This window comes from Channa argus, chromosome 5, assembly GCF_033026475.1.
Source record: "Channa argus isolate prfri chromosome 5, Channa argus male v1.0, whole genome shotgun sequence".
Taxonomy (NCBI): Eukaryota; Metazoa; Chordata; class Actinopteri; order Anabantiformes; family Channidae; genus Channa; species Channa argus.
This window is the reverse complement of record NC_090201.1, coordinates 15,553,115-15,576,154: the sequence shown is the minus strand read 5'-3', so window position 1 is coordinate 15,576,154 and position 23,040 is coordinate 15,553,115. Positions and strand designations below refer to the sequence as shown.

General features: G+C 37.8%; 2 protein-coding genes across 14 annotated transcripts in view; both read right to left on the bottom strand.

Annotated features, from left to right (window-relative positions):
- LOC137127804 (voltage-dependent calcium channel subunit alpha-2/delta-2-like) overlaps nucleotides 1–9,609 on the bottom strand; it is a 35,796-nt gene extending 26,187 nt beyond the window's left edge. For 3 of the 11 annotated variants that reach the window (XM_067505218.1, XM_067505221.1, XM_067505228.1), the window contains exon 1: nucleotides 9,142–9,606. In XM_067505218.1, coding sequence (XP_067361319.1) covers nucleotides 9,142–9,257 — 116 coding nt within the window. In that variant the 5' untranslated portion in view covers nucleotides 9,258–9,606. Of the gene's footprint in view, nucleotides 1–9,141 lie in introns of all 11 variants that reach the window. The other 8 variants (XM_067505220.1, XM_067505222.1, XM_067505225.1 and 5 more) reach the window with 6 other exon arrangements.
- A 4,354-nt stretch (nucleotides 9,610–13,963) lies between these two features.
- On the bottom strand, nucleotides 13,964–20,490 carry LOC137127706 (aminoacylase-1-like). Of its 3 annotated transcripts, none has more exons than XM_067505033.1 (15): nucleotides 20,334–20,490; nucleotides 19,786–19,932; nucleotides 18,841–18,905; nucleotides 18,613–18,717; nucleotides 18,428–18,522; nucleotides 18,176–18,252; nucleotides 17,145–17,234; nucleotides 16,482–16,538; nucleotides 16,299–16,372; nucleotides 16,146–16,195; nucleotides 15,345–15,489; nucleotides 15,187–15,255; nucleotides 15,014–15,093; nucleotides 14,641–14,701; nucleotides 13,964–14,508 (listed from the first exon to the last, which is right to left on the bottom strand). In XM_067505033.1, the coding sequence occupies exons 2-15, from the start codon at nucleotides 19,910–19,912 to the stop codon at nucleotides 14,344–14,346; spliced, it is 1,260 nt and encodes a 419-aa protein (XP_067361134.1). In that variant the 5' UTR covers nucleotides 19,913–19,932; nucleotides 20,334–20,490; the 3' UTR covers nucleotides 13,964–14,343. The 3 variants fall into 3 exon arrangements, with proteins under 3 accessions (XP_067361134.1, XP_067361132.1, XP_067361133.1); XM_067505031.1 differs by having other exon boundaries at nucleotides 20,212–20,352; XM_067505032.1 differs by having other exon boundaries at nucleotides 20,208–20,343.
- Nucleotides 20,491–23,040: the final 2,550 nt, after the last annotated feature.

Here is a 23,040-nt window from a genome sequence, read left to right as displayed (position 1 = left end):
TTACACATTTCTTTTAAACAGATGGGACCAAATGGTCTTTAAATGGTCTTTTAGCATTTTAGCGATGCACGTAGATGGTATGGGGAGTTCAAGTCGAAATTTAAGCAGCATATACAGTTATGGCCAAAAATATCAGCAATTGCAATTCCTGACAGAAAATACAACTCTTCTCTTAGAAAACTGTTCCAATTGCAAATGTTTTGGTATTCACTTGTTGGTATTTGGTATTCATTGTTTTTGTTTGCAGTAGAACAACACACAACTGAGAAGAAAAGTCAATCTGATACAATTTCACACAGAACCCAAAAAAATGCACTGGACAAAATTATTGGCACCCTTAACTTAATATTTGGCAGCACCCCCTTTGGAAAATATAACGCCTCCTGTAACCATAAATGAGTTTCTTACACCTCTCTACTAGAATTCTTTTGGTTTGAAAGATGCCTTCTCCCAATGCTGTTTTGATATCTCTCCACAGGTTTTCTATGGGATTCGGATCTGGACTTATTGCTGGCCATTTCAGAACTCTCCAGCGCTTTGTTTATAACCAATTCTGACACTTTCTGACACTGGCCACTACGCTGCACCCCACAATTCTATGGTAATCATCAGATTTCATAATACCGTTCACACAGTCAAGGTATCCAGTGCCAGAAGCAGCAAAGCAACCCCAAAACATCTTTGAACCTCCACCATGTTTGACTGTAGGGACTTTTCTGTAGTGTTCTTTTCTTTGAAGGACTCATTTCTTTTTCTGTAACAGAAAAAAGCTCTACTTTTGTCTCATCTCTCCACAGTACATTCTCCCATAAGGATTGTGGTTTTGTCACATAAGTTTCGGCAAACTCCATTCTTGCTTTTTTATGCCTTTGTGTCAGCACTGGTGTCCTCCTGGGTCTCCTACCATAACATCCCTTTTCAATCTGATGGTGACGAATAGTGCGAGCTGACACTGTTGTACCCTGTGTCTGCAGATCAGCTTTAATTTGTTTGGAAGTTAATGAGGGTTCTTAATCCACCATTCGACAATCCTTCGTTGGAATTTTTCATTAACCATGTCCAGGGAGGTTAGCAGTGCCATGGGCTATAAACCTCTTGACAATGTTGCACACAGTGGACACAGGAACATTAAGATCTGTAGAGATGGACTTGTAGCCTTGAGACTGTCCATGTTTTTCCACAATTTTTTCTCTCAAATCCACAGACACTTGATCATTGATCACTCTCCAGCATTAGCATCATTCAATAATTAGCATTAGCACTTCTTTCATACTTCGAATGTGTCAATGTCAATGTCACCAGCTTTAACCCAATCCGAGATAACACTGAAGATCTCACTTACAATTTTGGATCAAAACTTGGTGCCCGTTGACTCACATCAAAGTTGCTTCCTGGTGCATACGCAATAAAAAAAAAAAAATCCTCATTCTTCTCAATTCCAGTTTTCAAAATGACCTAAATTCTAAATACCAAATTTTTGAGTCCATAGAACATGTACACTGGTAACCCCAACTCATGCCTCTTGGTTCATCACACACATAAATGCACTGATTCTACAGCTCTTCAACACTTTGGACCAAATTAATAAAATTCTGATGATAATAACAATACATTATCCAGGTCAGAGCTGTCCTGAAGCATAAGTGGCGACTGTGGCGCAGGAAGGTAGAGCGGTTGTCCACCAGTCTCACCAATGCTCCGATCACATGTCAAAGTGTCCTCGAGCAAGACACTGAACCCCAACTTAGTTGCTCCCGGTGAGTGTTGGCCAGCTGCATAACAGCTCCCCCACCTGTGTATTAGTGTGTGTGTGTGTGTGATTGTGAGTGCGAATGGGTGAATAAGAAGCAGTGTAAAGAGCTTTGAGTGCCAATAGGTAGAAAAGCGCTATATAAGTGCAGACAATTTACCATTTACAATAAGTGGCCCACTGGGGGCCCTATTGTTGTAATATTTTTTTACTTTTTTCAGTTTTGATTTTCTTGCATATGTGACTCTGATGTCTGTTTGTAAAGAGTTTTTATACCAACTGTTTTTTTATGACTTGGGGGAGGGAGCATTAGATAGCTAATTTTGACATCTGGAATCATATTAGACAGCCTGTTGTTCCTGACAATTTGTCTGTATAATCTAAATGAACATCCATAAGGAGCAGAGCTATCAAATTAAATATATTTAACATGATAAATTACACTGTTTGGATTTTCACAGTAGATTTAAAAGCTATCACACAGTTATCATGTCAGTAAAGAATTCTCTTAAAAACAGACTTACAATCAGCACGGAGGTTACGCCACTGTCTCATGAGGACTCTGATATAAAAGAGTCCAAAGTGAGGTTTGAACTGGGCAAGAACCAGGCTGAACCTCAGCTCCATCATGTAGGTTGTTTCAGTCGCTGATCATACAAAAGTAGAATGCAGCCCCTTTTGTTTGACTTCTTTAAATATCTGTGGCCTTTCAAAGAAAAAGGCTCATTACGTGACACATTTCTCCAAAGTGAGACAAGTTTGGTGTGCAATGCAAGCTACACAGCAGCATTCATTATTTAAACCTTTTTCTAGTAGACTTACTCATCTGAAGTCTCTGCACAGCAAACTGGAAGCTGGAAGCAGATTCCAAGTTGTGAAATCGGTGAAATCAAAGTGAGCTCAAGACTCCAGCTGTTTCAAACCTGTCACTGCATTTTTATTTTTAGCAAATGTCCAAATATCGTTTCCCCTAAAGAAACACTTTTTACTGCCTGTCAAATTGATCATTACACGATCATTACACGTTTAGTTGCTTTAACAATATTTGCCACGAGGGCATTACTGCAAGCTTTAAACCTTTCTAATCATTGCTATAAGTAAATAAATACAAAGGCAGCAGGTGCAAGGGAGCCCTACAGGGTGACCAGGGCGAACTATTATTCAATTAAATATTGAATAATGATAATGAAAGCTACTAAATATTTATTGGAAATATAGCTTCTGGGGGTGAAGGGGCAATTGCTCCAAACTTGCAGTAATACTGGCCTCTGCCTGCCCACCCCTATGAAAACGGTCTGACTCCACCACTGGTAAACAAATTGATTTTTAATTTTTTTTATTTTTAATAAACCGAATACAGTATCACAACGCCTTCACTTATCTTACACTTTACCCAACATTATACAGTACAGTGTGCATTCTTCCAAAATGTGCTCACAGTGATAATGTAGCATAATCACATCAATCTCAAGCTGCAGTTCCAAAGCAACAAACACAACCTATCAGCACAAAAGCAGCACACTGCAGTGTTCATATTCAGTGCATCAGTGGCATTTTGAAGCGAATGCTCTTAGCTACTGGTAACAGAACTGCTTAAAATGCATAACAGGCTTTAAAAGACTAAAGTCTGTAGTAAATGCTATTACGCTACTTATGTTATAGACTTCCCTGCATGCATAGACTTTGTCACCCTCGGGATCATTACATGGAAGCAGCCTCAATAAAGATTCACTGTTCACCTGCCTGCTTCATATACTGACTTAACAGGTTATCCTGCAGTTCTGTCTGACCAAACATACTCAAGAAGCTTCCTACCTAAAGTAGTCTGAATGAGGAAATAAATCCTAATTACCTGGATGCTGTAAGTGCTGCAAGAGTTGATTTATTATCCGTCAGACAGCTTACACCAGAGTTACTAGACAACATTGTGAATTAAAGTCTCGTTGGGCTTCTTTTCAAGTGTTGGAGGAGCCACAAATCTCGTCTCAACTGTCCAGATCCAAAAGATCAGTTTTTCTTATAAGCTAAGCTTTCCTTTTTTCCTTTGATTGTCCCTTTCCTTTGCTTAGACCAGAGCACAGTGCTGGACCCTTCACATTCCTCAAGAAAGAATGTACTCCAAGTTAAAGGGAACAGGTGAAAACTAAGGTGTTAGGTATTATTTCTGTACTGCAGAAACATCAAGACCATCACTCTAGAAGCCCATGATCAAATGCCTGACAAAGTGTCTTTGACAGCACAGCCATATTTTGAAGTGATGTTATAATGAGGAGTGTTCTGAAAAAGAGCTGCAATGGGCAACACCTTGTCAGAGAAAGTATAGTAGCAACGAATTGTGTATTTTTGTGTGGACTATGTTAAAAATGCTGTTCTCATTAGGTTTCATTTTCAGGCAGGCATATGCCCAATGGATTAATGAGGCCTTGAAGTCAAGGTTTGATTGATCAAATGAAAATGTGAAAATTATTCTGTAACTGAGCAGCTCTTTTTTTTTGCAACAGAAACACTTCTTCCAAATATAAAACATTACGCAGAAGAATGGTGAGTCAGACACTTGGGATTTTTACCCATGTCTGTTTTCACAATTTTGTTTGGCAGAAGTAAAATAATATAAAAATATCTCCAGTGAAAAAAAACAGACGAGAGGCCGACTCTTCCTTGCAATTTGGAGATTTTTTTTTTTTTCAAAACTCAGAATATATCCGTATTTCATCAAATCAGTTCTCATATGTAGGGATATTATTGATCCTTACAGAGAAGCAAATTACTGAAGAGAAGGAGAAATTCCTTGAAAGCCACCAAAATCACAAACACACATTTAAAATCTGCCATTATGGTTCTTAATGGATGAATGTGCAGATTTTGCTCTTTTAAAGTCTCAAATACACCGAACGATCCTATAGGTTTCTCACAAGTAACACTTGCATAATATGGGTTTCTTAAAATCTCAGTTGCAATCTGTTTCAGACTGTGCATCAATTTTGAGGCTGGTCTCATGGGATAAATACATAATTAACTCATGTCATCCATCTGCAGCATATATGTGTTGAAATTGCAACAGAACAATGTTTTGTCAAACTGCCATTTTTAGCTGTTGGTTGAACAAGGCAGTTTACTGCTAAAAGCAGAATGACATTGTGGCTTTCCCATTTTTGTTTTTGATGGCTGTACCTGTAAGCCAATGCCTCAACAAAACAAATGAATTTTCCTTTATCTTTGAACTGGGAATGCAGCAGAATATTTTGTTTACTTTGATATATAAATATGTATATTCAGCATCTGTTCATGGCATATTTCAGTTTCTATGTTAGCAGATCCTCCAGATGTCAATGTTATATTTCTTTACCTTTACATAGGTAGCCTAGGTTGTTTACAAACCAAAACTACTACATAATATTTTACAATATCTGATTAGTTTAGATAATTGTTTTAAATCAATAAATATGTTTACATAATCAATGGACTAAAGTCAAAAAGATAATTGGTTTACATATTATTTCAAAATGCCAGTGAAACATTGTTAACTGTCCTATAGTTCCACACTAATACTCCACAGCAAATTTATCTGCGTGAGTCACTCCAACTGAAGCACAAGCCGTTTTTTACTTTGCATGCCATTTCTTTTCCACCCGAGCCCTACAGAACGTAAAAGACTGTATCGTAGAGCTGCAATGAAGTGGCTGAATAACAAAGTGTACTTCTGCTTCTGCTTTGCTACCTGCAATAGTCACATTCCCCTGGGACATTCAACGTGATGTGACCCTTATTCACTTATAGCAGAGAGAGAGAGAGTGAGAGACTCTGGGGGTGGAGAAGCACAGTGACAGGTGGAGTATGAGAAACAGAGAATTGACTACTCACTAAAAGTTAGGGATATTCAACTTTCGGGTAAAATTTATGGAAAATAAGTTCACGCTTACAGTGGTGGGTATACCGCAACAAAAAATATCAATGTCTCAATAACTTGTAAATTCTTAGGTGTGTCTTGGTCATATGATGTCAAAATGTGAATAGCATGATGAGAGAGGACTGTTTAAATACAAATTGTCATTGAACAAGAATATTTAGTGGTTGAGTCACGGATCAGACATAGTCCATGAATTGTGTTGTGATTTTTGTGGTTAAAGGCCTAATAAAGAAACACTGAACAGTTGGACGTGTGCATTAAAAGGTTTAGGGAAGGTCAAATTAAGTTCATCTGTAAGGTTTTAGTGATTCTTAGGTGCATTCTGAAATTTCACTCAAAACTCAAATATCCCTAAATTTTGGTTATATTGTATTGTTAATGTTTTAGAGCAGAGTGGCTCTAAAAACAAGGCAGTGTTGGTCAGTCAGTCGACCACTTTGGTCCAAACTCAACAATTACAAGGAAAAGTGATGAAATCACCAGATTCAGTAGAATTCATATTTATGGTACTGTATCCCCATCAGCTTCAGCTGCACTTTAAAGTTTGTGATAATTTTGTGTTGGCATGCTAATACACTCAACTAAAATGTGTAAACAATGGAAGTATTATGAGAACCAGATAATGGATCTAAACATGGCACCCATTCACTCAAAGGAAAATTGCTTAATGGCACATACGCATTCTGAATTCCTGTTTTAAAATGACCAGGCAGATCATAGGTTCCAGATTTTTGGGCCCATAGAACATTTACACTAGTGACCTCCTCCACTAAAGGCTCTTCTTTCATCACATACATTAATGGGGATACATTAAAATAATTCAACATCACTTCCAATGATCCTCAATTAGAAAAATCCTTTGTGGGCTAGTGAATGTCAGCAAAGCTGCTATATCACTGTTGGCCACTATTCCAACAAGTGCCTGGTGCTGATTTTCGGAGTTTGCTGTAACCTCTATAATTGCTGACCATCATAATTATCACTGTAAGCATATTAGCATTATCATTTAATAAACAGAACGACAGAGTCACATCTGGTAATGTGCCTTCACACGGTTTGTCTTGTTAAATGATTGGCAACAGTCGACTACACAGTTTGATGTCTGACAGCAGAGTTTGGCTCTGCTCTTTCTCACCATGTGTGTATGTAAACCAGGTGTTTGCAAATTTATTTCATTTTCTCATGGTTGTTTTATTTACAGTACAGTGTGTCGATGCAACTCAGCCCACCTGGCAGTGTAAAAACTGACTTGAACCATAGGACTTGTTTTATGTTTTTCACAAAAAAACAAGCTGCAGTGAAGCAATTATTGGATTATTTCTATCAATGAAGAGCAAATCTTACCGACAACTGACAACTGTTATGAATGAAAGTTTCAAAATGCTAATACTTGCTACATTGATCACATTTAGGCTTGGGAGTTTTTAGGGGTTTTCAGTGGGCTCTGGAGACTTGGTGAATGATAAATGGCTGCTTATATAGCACTTTATTCAAAGCACTTTACAATGTAACTTCTCATTCACCCATTCACAAACACAATCACACACTGATAGCAGTGGCTGCCCCCGTTGGAGGCCAAAAATAAGCATTGTATAAGGTATACATAACACATAATGTGTGTTTTTTTGATTATCTTTAGTTATGGTGGAGCAAAAGAGAAATATTAAGATTATAATAAACACAACAACAAACAACAAGCTCTCCATCTACAAGAACAATGAACTTGATAGCAGCTTAGAGAATTGAGCCTCTGGCAATACAAGCACAGTTACTAGTGAGCGGTGTGTAACTGTGTGAATGTGATCAGGGCTTGTCTCAAAAGCCTCTCAGTGAAACAAATAAATTAAGGTTAAAAGTATTTGAAAATTATTTTTTAGAATCAATGCATCCAACTGTTGTATGGCCATGGCCCACAGTTTTAGAACCACTGGATTAACCAGTATCTAGAAACATAAAGACAAACCCCAGTCTTTACTGTTCTCTGTAGTGTGACTGTCAATGCACTCTGTATCTACCTATCTATCTATCTGTTTATCTGTCTAGTCTTTCTTTTTGTCTATCTGCCTGTCTGCAGAGACATAAAGCCATGGATAGACAGAGTCATGACCAAAGGGGTAAGATGCAGTAGGGAAAAGGGCGAAGTGAGAGGGTAAGAAGGGGAATAATTCCTTGCTGCTGCAGTATTAATTGGAATAAGATGCTGTTCTTCAGCGTAGTGATGGCTGCTTCATTTAGCTTCAATGAAGAGACCCAGGGCAGAGGGCTGCGTAGCTGTTTTAGAGCACTCAGCAGAAAATCAACGAAAAGGAGTAGGAGGAGGAGGAGGAGAAAGGATCAGCTATACCTTACTTGAAATAACCTAATTCATCATAAAACACGCACACACACCCCTCCCAGATTTATAGACCCTTTTCCTAATTGGTAAATACACCTCAGGTCTGCAGTTGTGATTGGCCAGAAATCCCTCACTATGTGCCCCGAAGATGAGTGAACCATCTGGCCTGTTCCACCCTCCAGAGAAGCCTGATTGCAGAGCCTGGAGGTGGGCCCAGAAAACTGTAGTCACAAGTTAAGTGCCAGCTGTACTTAACAGTAATGGGTTACATGTTAAAGAATGAAGAATGAGCACATGATCGAAAAGAAAAGAGAAAATGTTCATTATAATGCAGCCTTCAGCACAAATTCACAATAGAAACCACACCTTAGTCTTCTCTGCAACATAACAGGCCTACTGACCATGCAGTATTACTCGAAGCCATTGCAGTACAGTGCATTTACTCAAGATGCTTCAGGAAAGCCAAGAATGTCACCAAAAAATAAAAAATATTACTCTTGAAGCCTGCATGTAAAAATTAAGTGCAGGTGCACAAGAACAGCTAAGGACACAACTGCAAAATAACAAACAAAAACTTTTCAGTCTTTCAACAACTGTGCATACTGTCAAACACAATGAGCCACTTACTACTTTAACTAATTTAAGCTTGTTTCTCCTTTAACTTTACTGAGCTTTATTTACTCATGGCAAAATGTCTCTTCGCAGTGTTGCCATTATATTTGGTGAAATAGGTGGAGTGGGAAATTATTATAAAAAATGATATGATGATTTGACGTGATATGAAGCTGATTCCAAATGGTATATTTGAGGCTATAGGTTCCGGTGTCCAAAGAATCTAAAATAAAGGCTATAACTTATCATAAGGGCATTGGGAAGACAAATGGTTGTCTAAACACACGTAATGTAATCTAATATTAAGGCTAACTCCAGTAATAAACATTAAGGAGCTCTTCTGATGACACACATGATGTGGATGGACTATAGCAGAGCGTTTACATTGATGTAATGGCAACACTGACAAATTATGTAACAGCAGAACATAAAACAGGGTGACTGAAGTGTGTTTTGGCACCAGAGCTGAGTGGACAAACCCAAACTTGTCTTCCGTCACAGCACCGCTATGTTTTCATCCGTGTGCCCATCACTTACGTGTATTGCTGGGGGAACGTGAGAGTCGCTGCTCCAGGCCACGATGCGCTGAAAATGAAGATAATCTGGGTAGATACCAAGCAGACGATGCTGCAAGACGTTTTGCCTATCGCCATTTTCCATTAAAAATTCTCGCCACGGGGTCTCGGTGAGTGAATGACACGCTCCGGACTGTCTCCGGGGGAAGCGAGGTGATGTGTGAACGTCCGGATCACTTTCCTGAAGAGTTCACGTCGCTTTCTGCCGTCAAGTAAACGCGGAGGAGGCAGGTACTGGCCGTGGAGGCATCGCAGACGGTGGGAGATGCACTAATGCAGCTGCCAAGACACTGCAGAATCTCTCCTCCTGCTCCCACATACCACCACCACCACGATCACACAGGCCGGCGCGTCCACGACAGCCTCTCTCTCTCTTTCTCACTCTCTCTCTCTCGTTTTCTCATCGGCAGCCCGTGGATCCAGGCGCGTCCACGCTCACCAGGCAACAGAGGAGCAGCAGAAGGATCTAGTTTGGTTTTATTTGTCTATGCAGAGCCACGTGGGATTTGTCATAGGCATAAATATAGTTTTCATACAAGGTTGGACGACTGTACTGTACGTCAGGAGGATGCAACAGTTAAAGAATTGAAGGGTCCCTGAATGCACCAAAATGAATACCTTCACTCTCACGTACATGTCACCTGGTTTGGGAAGCTGAATGCATATGGTTTAACATTAAAAGTATATATAAAATATAAAACATAATTAAAGATTAAACCAATGGTACTGTACATTTTTTGATTTGTGTCCCCCTTAACAAAAAGCTATGCCTACCCAGGAACTGTGGTCTAATTTCTACATGGATAGATTATTGGACCTAGTGGGCACAGAACAGGTCCTGGGGCCAAATGAATCAGAGGAACTCTTGTCCGTATGGCTTGTTTAACCACGCATGGGAACTCTGTTAAACTCCAATAACTGTTTCAGTATTTCTAGTACGGTACTTGATTAAATATTTAGATAATATTAATTGAGGATTTAGAGAATAACATTTTGATAGCTGATTAAATTACTTGGCATGATGACAAAAATGTTATGGTAAATATGCCCATATTTGCTAATCTTTGATGGTACCAAAACGGTTATTTGTTCACTTGGGCTTTAGAGAATGTTAACATTTAAGATATTTATTATTTTTTGACATCAGTCAATTATTTTTAAAATAATTGTTAAACATACTGAGAGTGAAAATATTTACAGGTTGCAACTTTATAGTGTATTTCTTCTTTGGAGAGATACTGGATGTGCGTTTTATAAACTGGATACAATATATAAGGAAAGACTTAATAAAATACACCTTTACAATATTTGATATAAACTACAATAATGTCTCAATTTTGATACAGGGTTGCTCCTCAAGTCCTTTAGCTAAATCAACTCCAATATGGATTTAATTTGTAATTTTTTCTTCACATTACAGCTGCACACTATAATGAATAAAGTAGAAAGGAATTTTCAATAAAACTAATCCATAACATTAAATATAAAAGCCCCAGCTGCAAAACATGAGACAGCATACTATTTATTGTAAAATGTATGAAGGAATAAACTAGCACATTGTACACTGATTTCAATCAATCAAGACTGCTTTGTTTCTGGATCTAGTATAAATGAGATACACTTTATTTGTCAAAGTATAACGTCTTCTTTTCCTTCCAGCTGTTCCCTTTCAGGGGTTGCCACAGCGACTCATGCCTCCATCTAATCCTATCTTCTGCATCCTCTTCTCTCACACCAACTAACTTCATGTCCTCTCTCACTACATCCATTAATCCCCTCTTTGGTATTCCTCTGGACCTCCTGCCTGGCAGCTCCAATATCAGCATCCTGCTACCGATATACAAACCACCTCAATCTGGCCTATCTAACTTTATCTCAAAAATATTTAACATGAGCTGTCCCTCTTCTTGATCCTATCCATCCTCATCACTCCAAAAGAGAACCTCAGCGTCTTAAGCTCTGCTTCTCTGTACTCTGAAGTACAGAGAAGGTCATAGGTAGTTGCATTGGGTCTTTGTAGATTTAGAGAAAGTGTGTGACAGGGTGCAGAGAGAGGAGCTGTGGTATTGTATGAGAAAGTACAGTATATCCACCTTTCTTCTCAGCATCGTGTCCACCAAGTCTCTAGCCTTCCCTGTCATAGTCCCACATTCAAAGTCCCCACTGTCACTCCTACACTCTTGGCTTTCCTCTTCTATCTCTGGCTACAAACATGCCTTCCTCCTCTCCTTCTTCGAACAACAGTAGCCCAATTTCCATTGGCACCCTGTAGGTCAGCAGCACAGGTGGTGGTCGTTGTTAACCCGGGCCCCCAACAGATCCAGTATGGAAGTCATATTCAGTGTGGAAACAATGATGTGCATGTTTAATTTGGCATGTGTTTTACGCCGGATGCCCTTTCTGACATAACCCTCTGCATTTATCCAGACTTGGGACTGGCACAAGAACACACAGGCTTGTGCCCCCTTGTGGTGCATTTTGTCAAAGTATATGGTACTGTATTATATATGCAGATTGGAAATCTCGAGTGGCTTCCTAAGTCAGGCCAGAAATGATTCACAATATTATAGGATGGAATTTGAACAGAATGCTTTTTTCAATAATTAAATGTATTATCAAATGTAATTTCATTAAAATGTGTGTTTTAGGAGATTTTAAGGAGATCTATAAAGATTCATTATTTACAGCAAACCTTCACTTTTCACTTCACTTTTGAAACTGACTTTTGATCAAAACCATGAATGACAACATTAATTTGCAACATTAACATGTTTTTATTTTAAAACAGCTCAAGGAGAGAGCTACTCTCACATCTTTCAGATTTTTTTACAAAAAGCTGTGTAGCTTAATGGCTGGTAACAACATTTACAACGATGGAAACCAACAACCCTCTTTAATCTGCATTGACTTTTTTTTATCCCAAACATGGTCATTTTCATTTTATTTGCAAACACTGATAATAAAGATCCCACATACATGAAATAAGAGGAATAAAAACAATGTAAGAGTAAAACTAAATCTGCTGTAGTACAGAACAGTGATTGTTGAGCTGGTTCTCTGATAGACTGCAATTAATTCAGTAAGAATCTGGAGGCCCTTACAAGACTGTTTGGCTGTAATTACCACCAGAGGACAGCTGTAGTTACACTGCAGGACAGCACAGACAGTTGCACCACTCATCTGGAAGATTTACAGCATGTATGCTACTTGAAAACAGCTCTGCCCACAAGCAAGTAGTCTGGCCTGACCACAGCAGGGTGTAGACTGCAGGAGTCAGAATAGATCTCTGCATGTGGGCAGGTTAACTGCTCGACGTCCCTGACCGACACGTGAATCACACCTTCGACCTGCCTCAGAGTGCTGCATGTTGAACCTGATCCCGACCTCTGACTAAGGGAGTAAATGTTAGAGGGAGCTACTGTGAAGAGATTTAAATAACATGCATAAACTACTGACTTTGGCCTCAAAACAAAAACTTCTAGCCGCAATATAAAAATAATATGTAGTAACAAGTTAATAAAAAGCTTTCCTGAAACAGTGAAACAGGAAACTTTTCTTGATAAACTCTTAAACAGCTCCTCTGTGTTTCCACATTGTGGCATTAAGATGCTCAACAGCTGACCCAACAGGATGACTGCACCTTTTTATGCCCCCTCTGAGAGGAAGGATGTGGGTTCAGCCTTTACTCGTCTCCATGACGGCCCCATGTGCTAATACCACTGTCATGTCCTGGGGAGAGAGAAGACTAATTACTGACTGCTCAGTCTTCCTGCCAGTCCCCCTTTGAGAACCGTACTCTGTTAATTGGACGACATCTCCAAAGGGAGCTGAGCTGCAGATGAGACCTTTACCTCATGTAAACAGCATTATAAATCAAGATTTTTTTTCTCATTTCCTTTATTGCACTTCCATTTCACAACATCTGTGTTAATTATTTTTATAATTTATTTTATAATTTAAAGAAAGTTACCTTATATACATATAAATAATAGGATTTGCTATAATTTTAGCCAGAATGATTGAGCTGTCATTGACTTTAGGACAATTGTGTGTGCAGGTATTTGTGTGTTTCTTTGAACAATAAAAAATGTTAGCATTTACTTTATTAAATACACAATGAATCCACAACAATGGCAGCAGCTCTGTGAAACTAACCATGATGAGGCAAGGAAGTCCCACTGCGAGTTTATTACTTCAGTTAAAGTTAAATCCCATATGCTTTAAAACCTAAAACAAAAAAAATCTTAGCAAAGCTATGCATACTGAATTTAATGCTGCAAATAAAATTTGTATTCAATGGTTAAGGTTTAAAATTAGTCAATAAATGCTGTAAAGATCACACACAGTACTGGTATGCTGGAGTTTTGCAAGTATAATGTCCTTATATGATCATAATCATACTGTGGAATCTTTTTATTTGCTTATCAGCACGAACACAAAGCACAGTTGAGGCTAATGAGAATATCATCAATGTTCAAAGTATTTGGCCATAAATCTAGGGGAGGTATCAATATAAAAAATAAATAAAAATAAATTGTAATTTAAGATGAATGTCTGAACCAAAATGAACGGCCATGACATTTTGTAGTTGTTTGACATGGACATTATACTAAAACAAAAACAGCCTCTTGCACTAAAAGACCAGTCAGGAGATCATCACAGTCATCCTCAGGCATTCCATCCCATAACTGGAACAAAGAGATGGACTGACTGTCAATTGATAATTTTGTATTCAACGTTCGGTCACTTTGCAAAATTTGAAAGTAATGAACAAATACGGTATATTTACTCAATTGTAGTTTATTGAATACATTCTATCTGTGGAATCATAGTTTAAAATCAAGCTAAAAGCAGCCGTATTTCATTCAACTATTTGATACTAATAGAAACATGATTACATAATAGATTATATTTCATTAAGAGGGCATACACAAGGGCACACAATTGCCAATGTCAAATGCCACAAAAATGCCAAAAACAATGCTGTAATACTGAGTGATGCAAAGCTTAACCTGAGAATCCTGAAGAAAAAAAAATCAATATACCAAAGGCTAAGTATTCAGTGTTGCTTAATAATGTACTATACATGTTATTCTTTGGTGATCTCTGTAAATATTACAATTAATATTACAAGTTTCAGAGAGGATTAAAAATGAGGGCTTGTCTAAGCCTCATCAGGAAAGGCAGGAATGTTGGCCAGAGCTGGGATAAGCCTCTCATACACGCTGATGCCTTTCAGGAAGACTTGCTCATTCAGATACTCGTTGTGATCATGCAGCAGGACTGGTGTCCGATTCATTGGGGAAAAGCCGATAGCAGGGATACCAATCTAGATTTATCCAACATAGATAGCCAATAAATGTTATGGTAAACAGGTTAAGAAATTGACCAATACATACACATTCACAGAAGGTACTTTCTTACTGTCCCTGCTGTGGACTCACCCAGTATTTATACTTACCGCTCGGATAAAACGACTATCCGTGGCAGCAGGAAATATCTCCTTTTCCAGAGTCATATTCCTACAGTGGATATACTGACATTAGCCTTAGCTTAAAGAACACAATAGCAGATCTAACATACACCTATAGTACCTTATGTTTTTGTCACCTTTTTATTTAATTAATTAATGTTTGAATTTTCAATTGAACTCTAAATTTGTTGTATTTTCAACACTTTCTATATATACAAAACAAATGAATAAACTGTGTGGATTATCTTATTTTGGCTTGTCTTTGTTGTAGAGCTCCCTTCTTGTTCAAAAAGTATTAATGGACCCATGCAGTGACATGTTTGATAGAAAAAATATGTATTAGCGTGTACAGTGTACTCACATTGCTTTGCATGCAGCACTGAAGGTGCTCCACCAAGGATCATTCTCCGCTGTTGATGTAAGATTCTGGTTCATGTGTTTCTGCAAATGATGCCAAGTAATTTAGTCTGTTAAACAACAAGTCCCAGACAGCTATAACAGAACTGAATTATGAGTTTATCTAGCTGCACTTACCTGAGCAAATTCATACGTGACATCTTCTCCTGCTTCCTTACACCACTGTTTAATCTGTTTTTCAAACTCCTGGCAGGACAATAAGTTACAGGTTAATGTAGAGTTATTGTAGTTAATGTATTGTAAAATCACACCATCACAACCAAAGATCCACACACCTGTAGGTTTACTGTGGGTGGTATTCTAAGGTCAAAGCTGACATCCATTTCAGCTGGAATGACATTGTACGCCACGCCGCCTCTGACCATGGTCATATTCACTGTGGTGACATCACCAAGCGTAAGACACTCACTGGTGTTTAACCTGAAATTCACACAAAGTAGTAATGAAATTCCTGTAATAAACAGTATATTTGTAGATTGACCTCTAATCAAGTAATTCTGTTGTTTCTGATACCCAACAACAAATAACAGACATTTGTATAACACTCAGGAGCTAAATGTCTTATAATATTTACACATTTAATCATCTAATTACCTTGAAAGTGTCCTAGAGATCATTATTTGATTTTATTTACTACTTACAGACAATATAGTGACAATACTAAAATTGGTGGGTTAATTAAAATTGAATTAGTTTAGTTTGTAAATTCAAATTGAAGCATATTTTAGCATTACTCTTGGAGGAAACAGCCATAAGCAGATTCACAACTCAGTGAAATTCCTTTATGCACTGTTGGAATAGTCTAAACGTAGACTGTAACAGCTCGTGTGAGCTGCTTTTAGCTTATTAATTATATCTGATGTTTGAAAACAAGCTTAGAGGGAATATTCCATACTTGGAGTTTAGGGAATTCAGCCCTATAGCTTGCAAATGTTTAAAAAAAAAAAAAGGATGTTGTATAGCTATGCTGTCTTATAAACCTATCACACTGACCTACTTCAAAAGACGTGAGAAACTCTATCATGCCATTAACCATATGCAATATTGTGTATTGCCCATATCTTACGTATATTCACCTCTGTTTCTCCATTTCTCTGAATTCCAGGAATGTGTTTATGACTTGGCGCTACAAAGGAAAAGCAGCGTGGTGACTGACAAAGTACCGCTCAGAAAACAGGTTTTATAAATGGTTTTATTAACTGGTATGGTAACATGACTTTGACACTTACCAGCTTTTCTGCAGCTGTGTTCTCCACAAACCTGGACCCATGACCTGGGCTGCCTGGGCAGTGGATGGTGATCCCTGGGGAGGAGAAGTCATGGTTGATGACTTTTTTTTCCTCGTCATAAGATTTTAAATATATGGCGTATGATACAATGGAAATCTTGTGTTATGTGTATATTATACTCACACCAGGGGTTTCTTTCTCCATAAAATACAGTGAAGGCCTCCCCAGGATTAGCCAGACCTACAGAACACATGCAGAAAGACAAAAAAACAAATCACATACTGTGGAGCAAAGGTATATATGTATATGTATGTATATATGTATATGTTACGATATATGATTTACAACTCCATGCGTGTAAGCCTTAAAAAAAACGAAAAGAAATAATAGTTCAATAATATGAATTTAATGCACAACAATGGGTAATATAATAACATTTAAACATCAGGTCATTAGTCTTTAACCCACATTCTCTCTCGGAATTTGTGTATCTCAAGATCAAACCAAAGTTTGGCTCTGTATCAAATACAACTATTGAAGCTTGTTAACTTCGATCAAATCATTAGCCTGCAGGTGGAAATACATTCACATTAATGACATTATGGATTTCCTGTGTGTATGTGTGTGTGTGTACGTTTACAATAGCTGTTTCCATAGTTACCCTTTGATTTTCTTTCTCTCCTTTTTTCTACCTGTCTTTCTACCTTCTTTTCTCAGTATGACAATTTTCTGTGGGTATGGTTTGAGCTCAACAACCTGATATTCAACAAAGTCACTTAGTGAGCATTCAGGTTTTTACTCATTAACTTAAGAAAATGTTTTTCTTATGTTGAAACATCTATTTACCTTCATCGAGGGCAAAGCCAATGTTCAATGTTTGGAACTCTGGATGCTTCACAAACGTTTCCATTCCCTTGTGTCCACCAACTTCTTCATCTAAAATGAAAAAAAGGAATAAAACAAATGTCATTTTTTCATATGGCAGTGCAAAGCAAGCAAGCTAAACATGGGAGAAACTGATGATGCCGGCAATATTGTAAAGTCACTTCATGTACCAATGAAACGGTGCTGGTTTGTGCGTGCTAGGTTGTTGCTTCCAGTTCATTTCAACTCAGCAGGCAAAATATCACATGACTGATATGCTGACTTAAACCTAAGGCTTTGTGTAAGTAAAAACTATGGATGCCATTGTTACCTATAGTTGCAATGGGTAATGGTACTGTAAACAATATATACTATATACAATATAAATGTATAATATACAATATATATACCATTAAATATATACTATAATAATATAAACATGACAATAAATACTATTAAAACATATTTAGCATGGGTTGTAGTAGCTGAATCTAAAAACAAAATGTTGTTTACTATCCTTTTTAAAAAAACAACTGAATTCCTACAAATTGTAAAACAAATAAAATAAATTCAAAATGCAATTCATATCCCCATAATTTGATACATGAATCAGTTTCATACCTGCTTCCTTACATATTGCATTCATCACACTTTCAGCTACAGCGACTGATATACATCTTTGTAGATCCAAATATACATTGATCCACATCAATTGATCTACATCAATGTATATTTGCTTTTTCTCCCATTTCATCTCTATCAAAGACTGTACAACAGATATTTTCAAGCATGTGTTTCCTGTGTCTCCAACAGACATAAAGGTCAGAGTACACCTTTGTTCAACTTTGAACAGATGTGCTTAGTCAGCCAACACAAACACTGACAGACTGTGTTATGAGATAGATGTCATGGGGTCTAATGCAGCAAAAAAGTGAAAACACCTATGCGGGTTCACCAACATTTAGAGGTTAAGCAAATCATAAAGTAAATGAAAAACCAATCATGCATCTTACCAGGGACAAACATTAAATGCACAGTGCGCATCAGTCTCTGTCCCTCTGCCTTCAGTCTTCTGACTGCCTGGATGTACCTACAGATAACCAAAGTAGGAGCAGCAGAGTTGTGACAGAAATAGGAAACAAGACATTATGCAGGTTGGGTGAGCGAATGCAAAAACGGGTTTTTCTCATAGAACATAGATCACAACAACACTAGACCAGAAATCCTGTTTAAAAAACAAGTTATCAAGTCAGTTTTATACCCACTGTATAGTTACACATTTCATGTCCTGTGATCCCCGGGCATAAATGTTGCCCTCTGCATCTTTGAATGCACTGAAAGCATCGTATTTCCATTGATCCTGGAGAAGAGATTGATATCAAATCTATTTTTTTTTTCCATGTCTGTTGGGCAATAACAGCATTGTAACACCATAAACAAACAGCCATACCTGGAAAACAGGCACAACATCTGTGTGGGAATTCAGTAGGATGGACTTTAAGGTCGGGTTCCTCCCTTCCCATGTCATGATTGACACAACTTTGCCAGGAAAGACCTAAGGAGAGGGAATCACAGATGGGCACATAAGGAAATATTACTAATTTTGGTAAAATACTTTATGTAAAGCAAATAAGCAAAGGTTCTCTTCGTGGATTAAATAACAACCAGTGACACACACCTCAATCTTTTTCATTGGGAGCCCAAGCTCCTCTGCTATTCTGTCCAGGAACCGAAGAGCAGCATCTTTAAATGATTAAACAGACAGGAGATTCATAGTGTAAATATTAATAGTTTCGAAAATGTAAAGTCTCAGGTTCTCATTCAGGTCAATGTGTAAAGGCATTCAGACCTAAATAACACTAACCCGGTTACTCTCTAAGGTAAAGCTGGAAAATCAGATGATGATTTTTTGCAATTGGTTCTAAAGATCATTTCAGCTGAACTGAGACATTGCTTTATTTTATATCGTCCTACTCCTGTATCATATGAATACTTACGCTGATGAACCAGTAGAATAATAGAAAAAAATAAATTTACTTCACTGGCTATTTCTACTTTGTCTGTCCCTTACAGTGAATTTAAAATTGTAAAGGAACATAAAGACATGCAATTCAGATTGTGGATTTTGATTATGATTAAAAAGATTGTGAAATGTTCTTTTAACCTGATTGCCCTTTTCTACTACAAGTTCTTTGTGTCCCATAAACAAAGTTTGATCAGTGAAGTGAAGGCCCTGTTTCAGCACCTGTTTTCCTTTGAAGAACACAGTCTTCTAAATTAACAGAAAGATTAAAGTCTAACTGACCCAGATAAAAACTGGACTTTGACAAGGCAGCAAATGAAACAGTTCATTTTACACTTTCACGCATTTAATTTTTATATTTACTTCTTACTCTAGGTGTTTAAATGAATATGATCTGACTGATAATATTGAAGTATAATAACAGAATAAACATAGAAATACTATGTAAACTAGAGGAGGCCACAGCAGGATATATTGGTATATTGGAATAATCCAAACCACAAAAACTGCTGGACATCCAATGATAATAAAAACATACAACTATGACATTTGCAGAGGGCACTGCCTCGATTTAATTTCCAATAACAAAAAGCATCTCACCATAGTCGGGCTCAGGGTGGACAGTTTTCAGACGGAGGTACTCTCTAAACAGGCTAACAGAGGGGTCCTCTCCCTCAGAAAACGTGTACCCGCCTCCAACACCTGGACCGTCTTTGTCAGGCAGCATGATGTGGTGTGCTTATCGCTCTGAGGACACGGACACCGTGCCATTAATAACATAATACGACATACTGTAATATAGTCAAGCATGGCAACCTTACGTTAAATGAGAGGGATCTAATCTCTCTTCCTCTTGTTCTGTCAACATTCAGTGTTAAACCCCGTAACGCATGCAACATTACAGACTATCTTCTAGTTGTATATCAAACAGGGTTATCTGGTACCTGTGGACACCTGCTTGAAGCACATCTGCTTCATCTGACTAATTTAATAGTTAAACAAGCTAGCTAGCCTGCACTTACTTACTATGGTCTCTTTGCTGAAGCTCCGTCTAAACTGCTGGTCAACAAACTAGAACTGGAGCTAGTAAACACATTACAGTACTGTTAATACCACCGTTTTATTTAGACTTCTTGCTCAATACTCACCCCGTGCAGTCAACAAGCCAGTCGTTCAGTCAGGTGAGTAGCAGCCCCCAGTGTTGGCCGGCTACTACTGGTTGGGCCCACTGTCGCCCTTCAAAATAAATGTCCAACGACATCGGTACGTGTTTGGGTCGAGGCCAAAACGAATCTGGCGTCTTATTCGCAGCCGAATTTTTCGCTCCCCCTAAAAGTGTCAATATCAGGGGTCGTTAAAAAGATTGAATTAGTATTATGTTATGGAACATAGCGGATAATTACTGAGGTTTTCTTATTACATTAAGTATGAAGCTTCTATGATGATGAAATCTTTCTGATTAACAGTGACACGTGTGGCCTGCTCAGTCAGGCGACACATAGCGACTTCAAGCTCCTGCGACTGTGTGTCCAAGTAATATATTTTTAGCCAATAACCCCAAATCTGGCTTCTATTCGAATTTTTCGGCCCACCTTAAAAGTGGTATTGCACCAGAAGAGGGCATTGCGCGGTAAAGCAAACAATTATTTAATAAAAGTACTTTCCTGAATTAAACTATAAAAATGGTACCTTGAACTCAGTAATAAAACCTCAGTAATAAAACGTTTTTCAAATATGGCAGGGAATATGACCAACCTTATTATTAAGACATTTTACTGTAAAAATATATGTAAAAATACCTCAGCTAACTCTGCAGCACATTCTCTGAGAACCCGTCATGGAATGCAGCTGGGCCAGCTGCTTTACAGGTGTTGACGTTTAGTAGGGCATGTCTCACATAAGCAGGCTGCAGGATGGTTGTCGGTGGATGACCTTGCCATGCTCGGCGGGGATCTGAGCTTTTAGAATGTTTTTTTGTTCTATACTTTGCCTGAACATGGCTTTAGCATTTGTAGTGCCTTTCTTCATGTTTGCTCTGGCCTCGCTGTACTGTTGTGTGTCACCTGAATGGAAATTTGCATTTCGAGCCTTTAGCATGAAGCGCACATTACTGGTCATCCAGGACTTGTTGTTGGGGAATGCCCATATTCATTTGGTAGTGGTGACAATGTCTATGCAGCTTTTGATGTAAAACAGTACAGACAAGGTATAGGTCTCAAAGTTGTTCTCCTCCAGCAGTGTCCATTCAGTACACATGAAGCAGTCCTGAGGTTGTTCTAACGCTCCCTCTGGTCCCATTTGAAAAGGGGTCACTGTGCTGTTCGGTATCATGGTGCGTACCACATTGAAGATGAACCACAGAAAGCTAAGGAGCAGTGGTGGATGAAGTACTCAAATACTGTACTTAAGTAAAAGTACAAATGAAATTTCTATTCAAGTAAATAAATAAAAGCTGTTGGTAATATATGGTTTTCTATCAGTCTATTGATCAGGTAACATAATGTGTAATTATTACAGGTAAAATGCCAATTGGTTCCAATGCAAAAGGTTCATATTTTAGAAATAGTGGAACTGTGTTATAACATAAAGATAAATCATTCTCTTAAATCTTAACTGTTTAGAAATGAAACATTAATATTATTATTATTATTGTAACTTGCTGTCAAAAACCTCAAAGGGTGTCATTGCCTATAAGGACATAATACTATAAACAACTACATTAAAAAGAAAGGAGCTGCTGCTCTGTAGTGACCGTTACCCTTACATAACACAGATTCCATGCACACTTCGTCACAGTAGCAGAAACATGTAAACGGATTTCACCTTCTGGTTTCAAAGCACAATGTTCAGCGGTCAATAGATTTAAAATGCTAAAGTAAAATTTCTTGATATCAAATATTCTAAGAATATAAGAATAAGAATATATATGATGTTCTCTGTCATAGTTGGGTATTTTCTTTTTTCAATACTTTTCAATACTGAGGAGATACAGCAGTGGAAAATTTAGTAAAAACCGAAATAGGGCCTTTTTCATTTTGTTTCAAAGTACCATGTTCAGAGGTATATAGATTTAAAATGCTGCAGTAAAATGTCTTGACATTGAGTATTCTGATGCTCTGTGATATCCATTGTTATATTTGAGTATTATTTTCTTCAGACTTTTCAATACTGAGAGGATACAACAGTGGAAATTGAGGAAAAAGAGCAACAAGCCCTTATTCATTTTGTGTCAAAGTACCATGTTCAGAGGTCAAGATTTAAAATGCTACGGTAAAATGTCTTCTTCTGGACTATACCACTTAAGGTGGTCCAAAAAATTATTATAAGAAGCCAGATTTGGGTTTATTGGCTAAACATATATTACTTGGACAAACACATGCAGGAGCTTGAAGTGTGTGTCGCCTGACTGAGCAGGCCACACGTGCCACTATTAATCAGAAAGGTTTAATCATTATAGAGGCTTCATAATTAATGTAAGAAAAAAAACGCAGGGTGTCACTGTTTATCTGCAATATTCCATAATGTAACACTAATTAAATATTATTACGACCCCTGATATGGACACAGTAAACACACACATTATTTTTTACTTGGTTCTTTTTCTTATTTTGACACTTATTTCCGTTTTCTCTTCAGATGACTAACAAAAGGGGCAAAAGGGGGAACAAAAAAGTCACTGTTGCAATTTACCAATGCAACTTAATCTTTACAACAGCCAATAAAGGTAGCGAAGGGTTGAACTACTGTACGAGTGATGAAGTAAATATGAATTGAATGGAGTAGCAATATAGCAAAGCCCCCTATTAAAAGTAAAAAGTTCCACATTTCTCTTGCATTCAAAATTAAACTTAACAG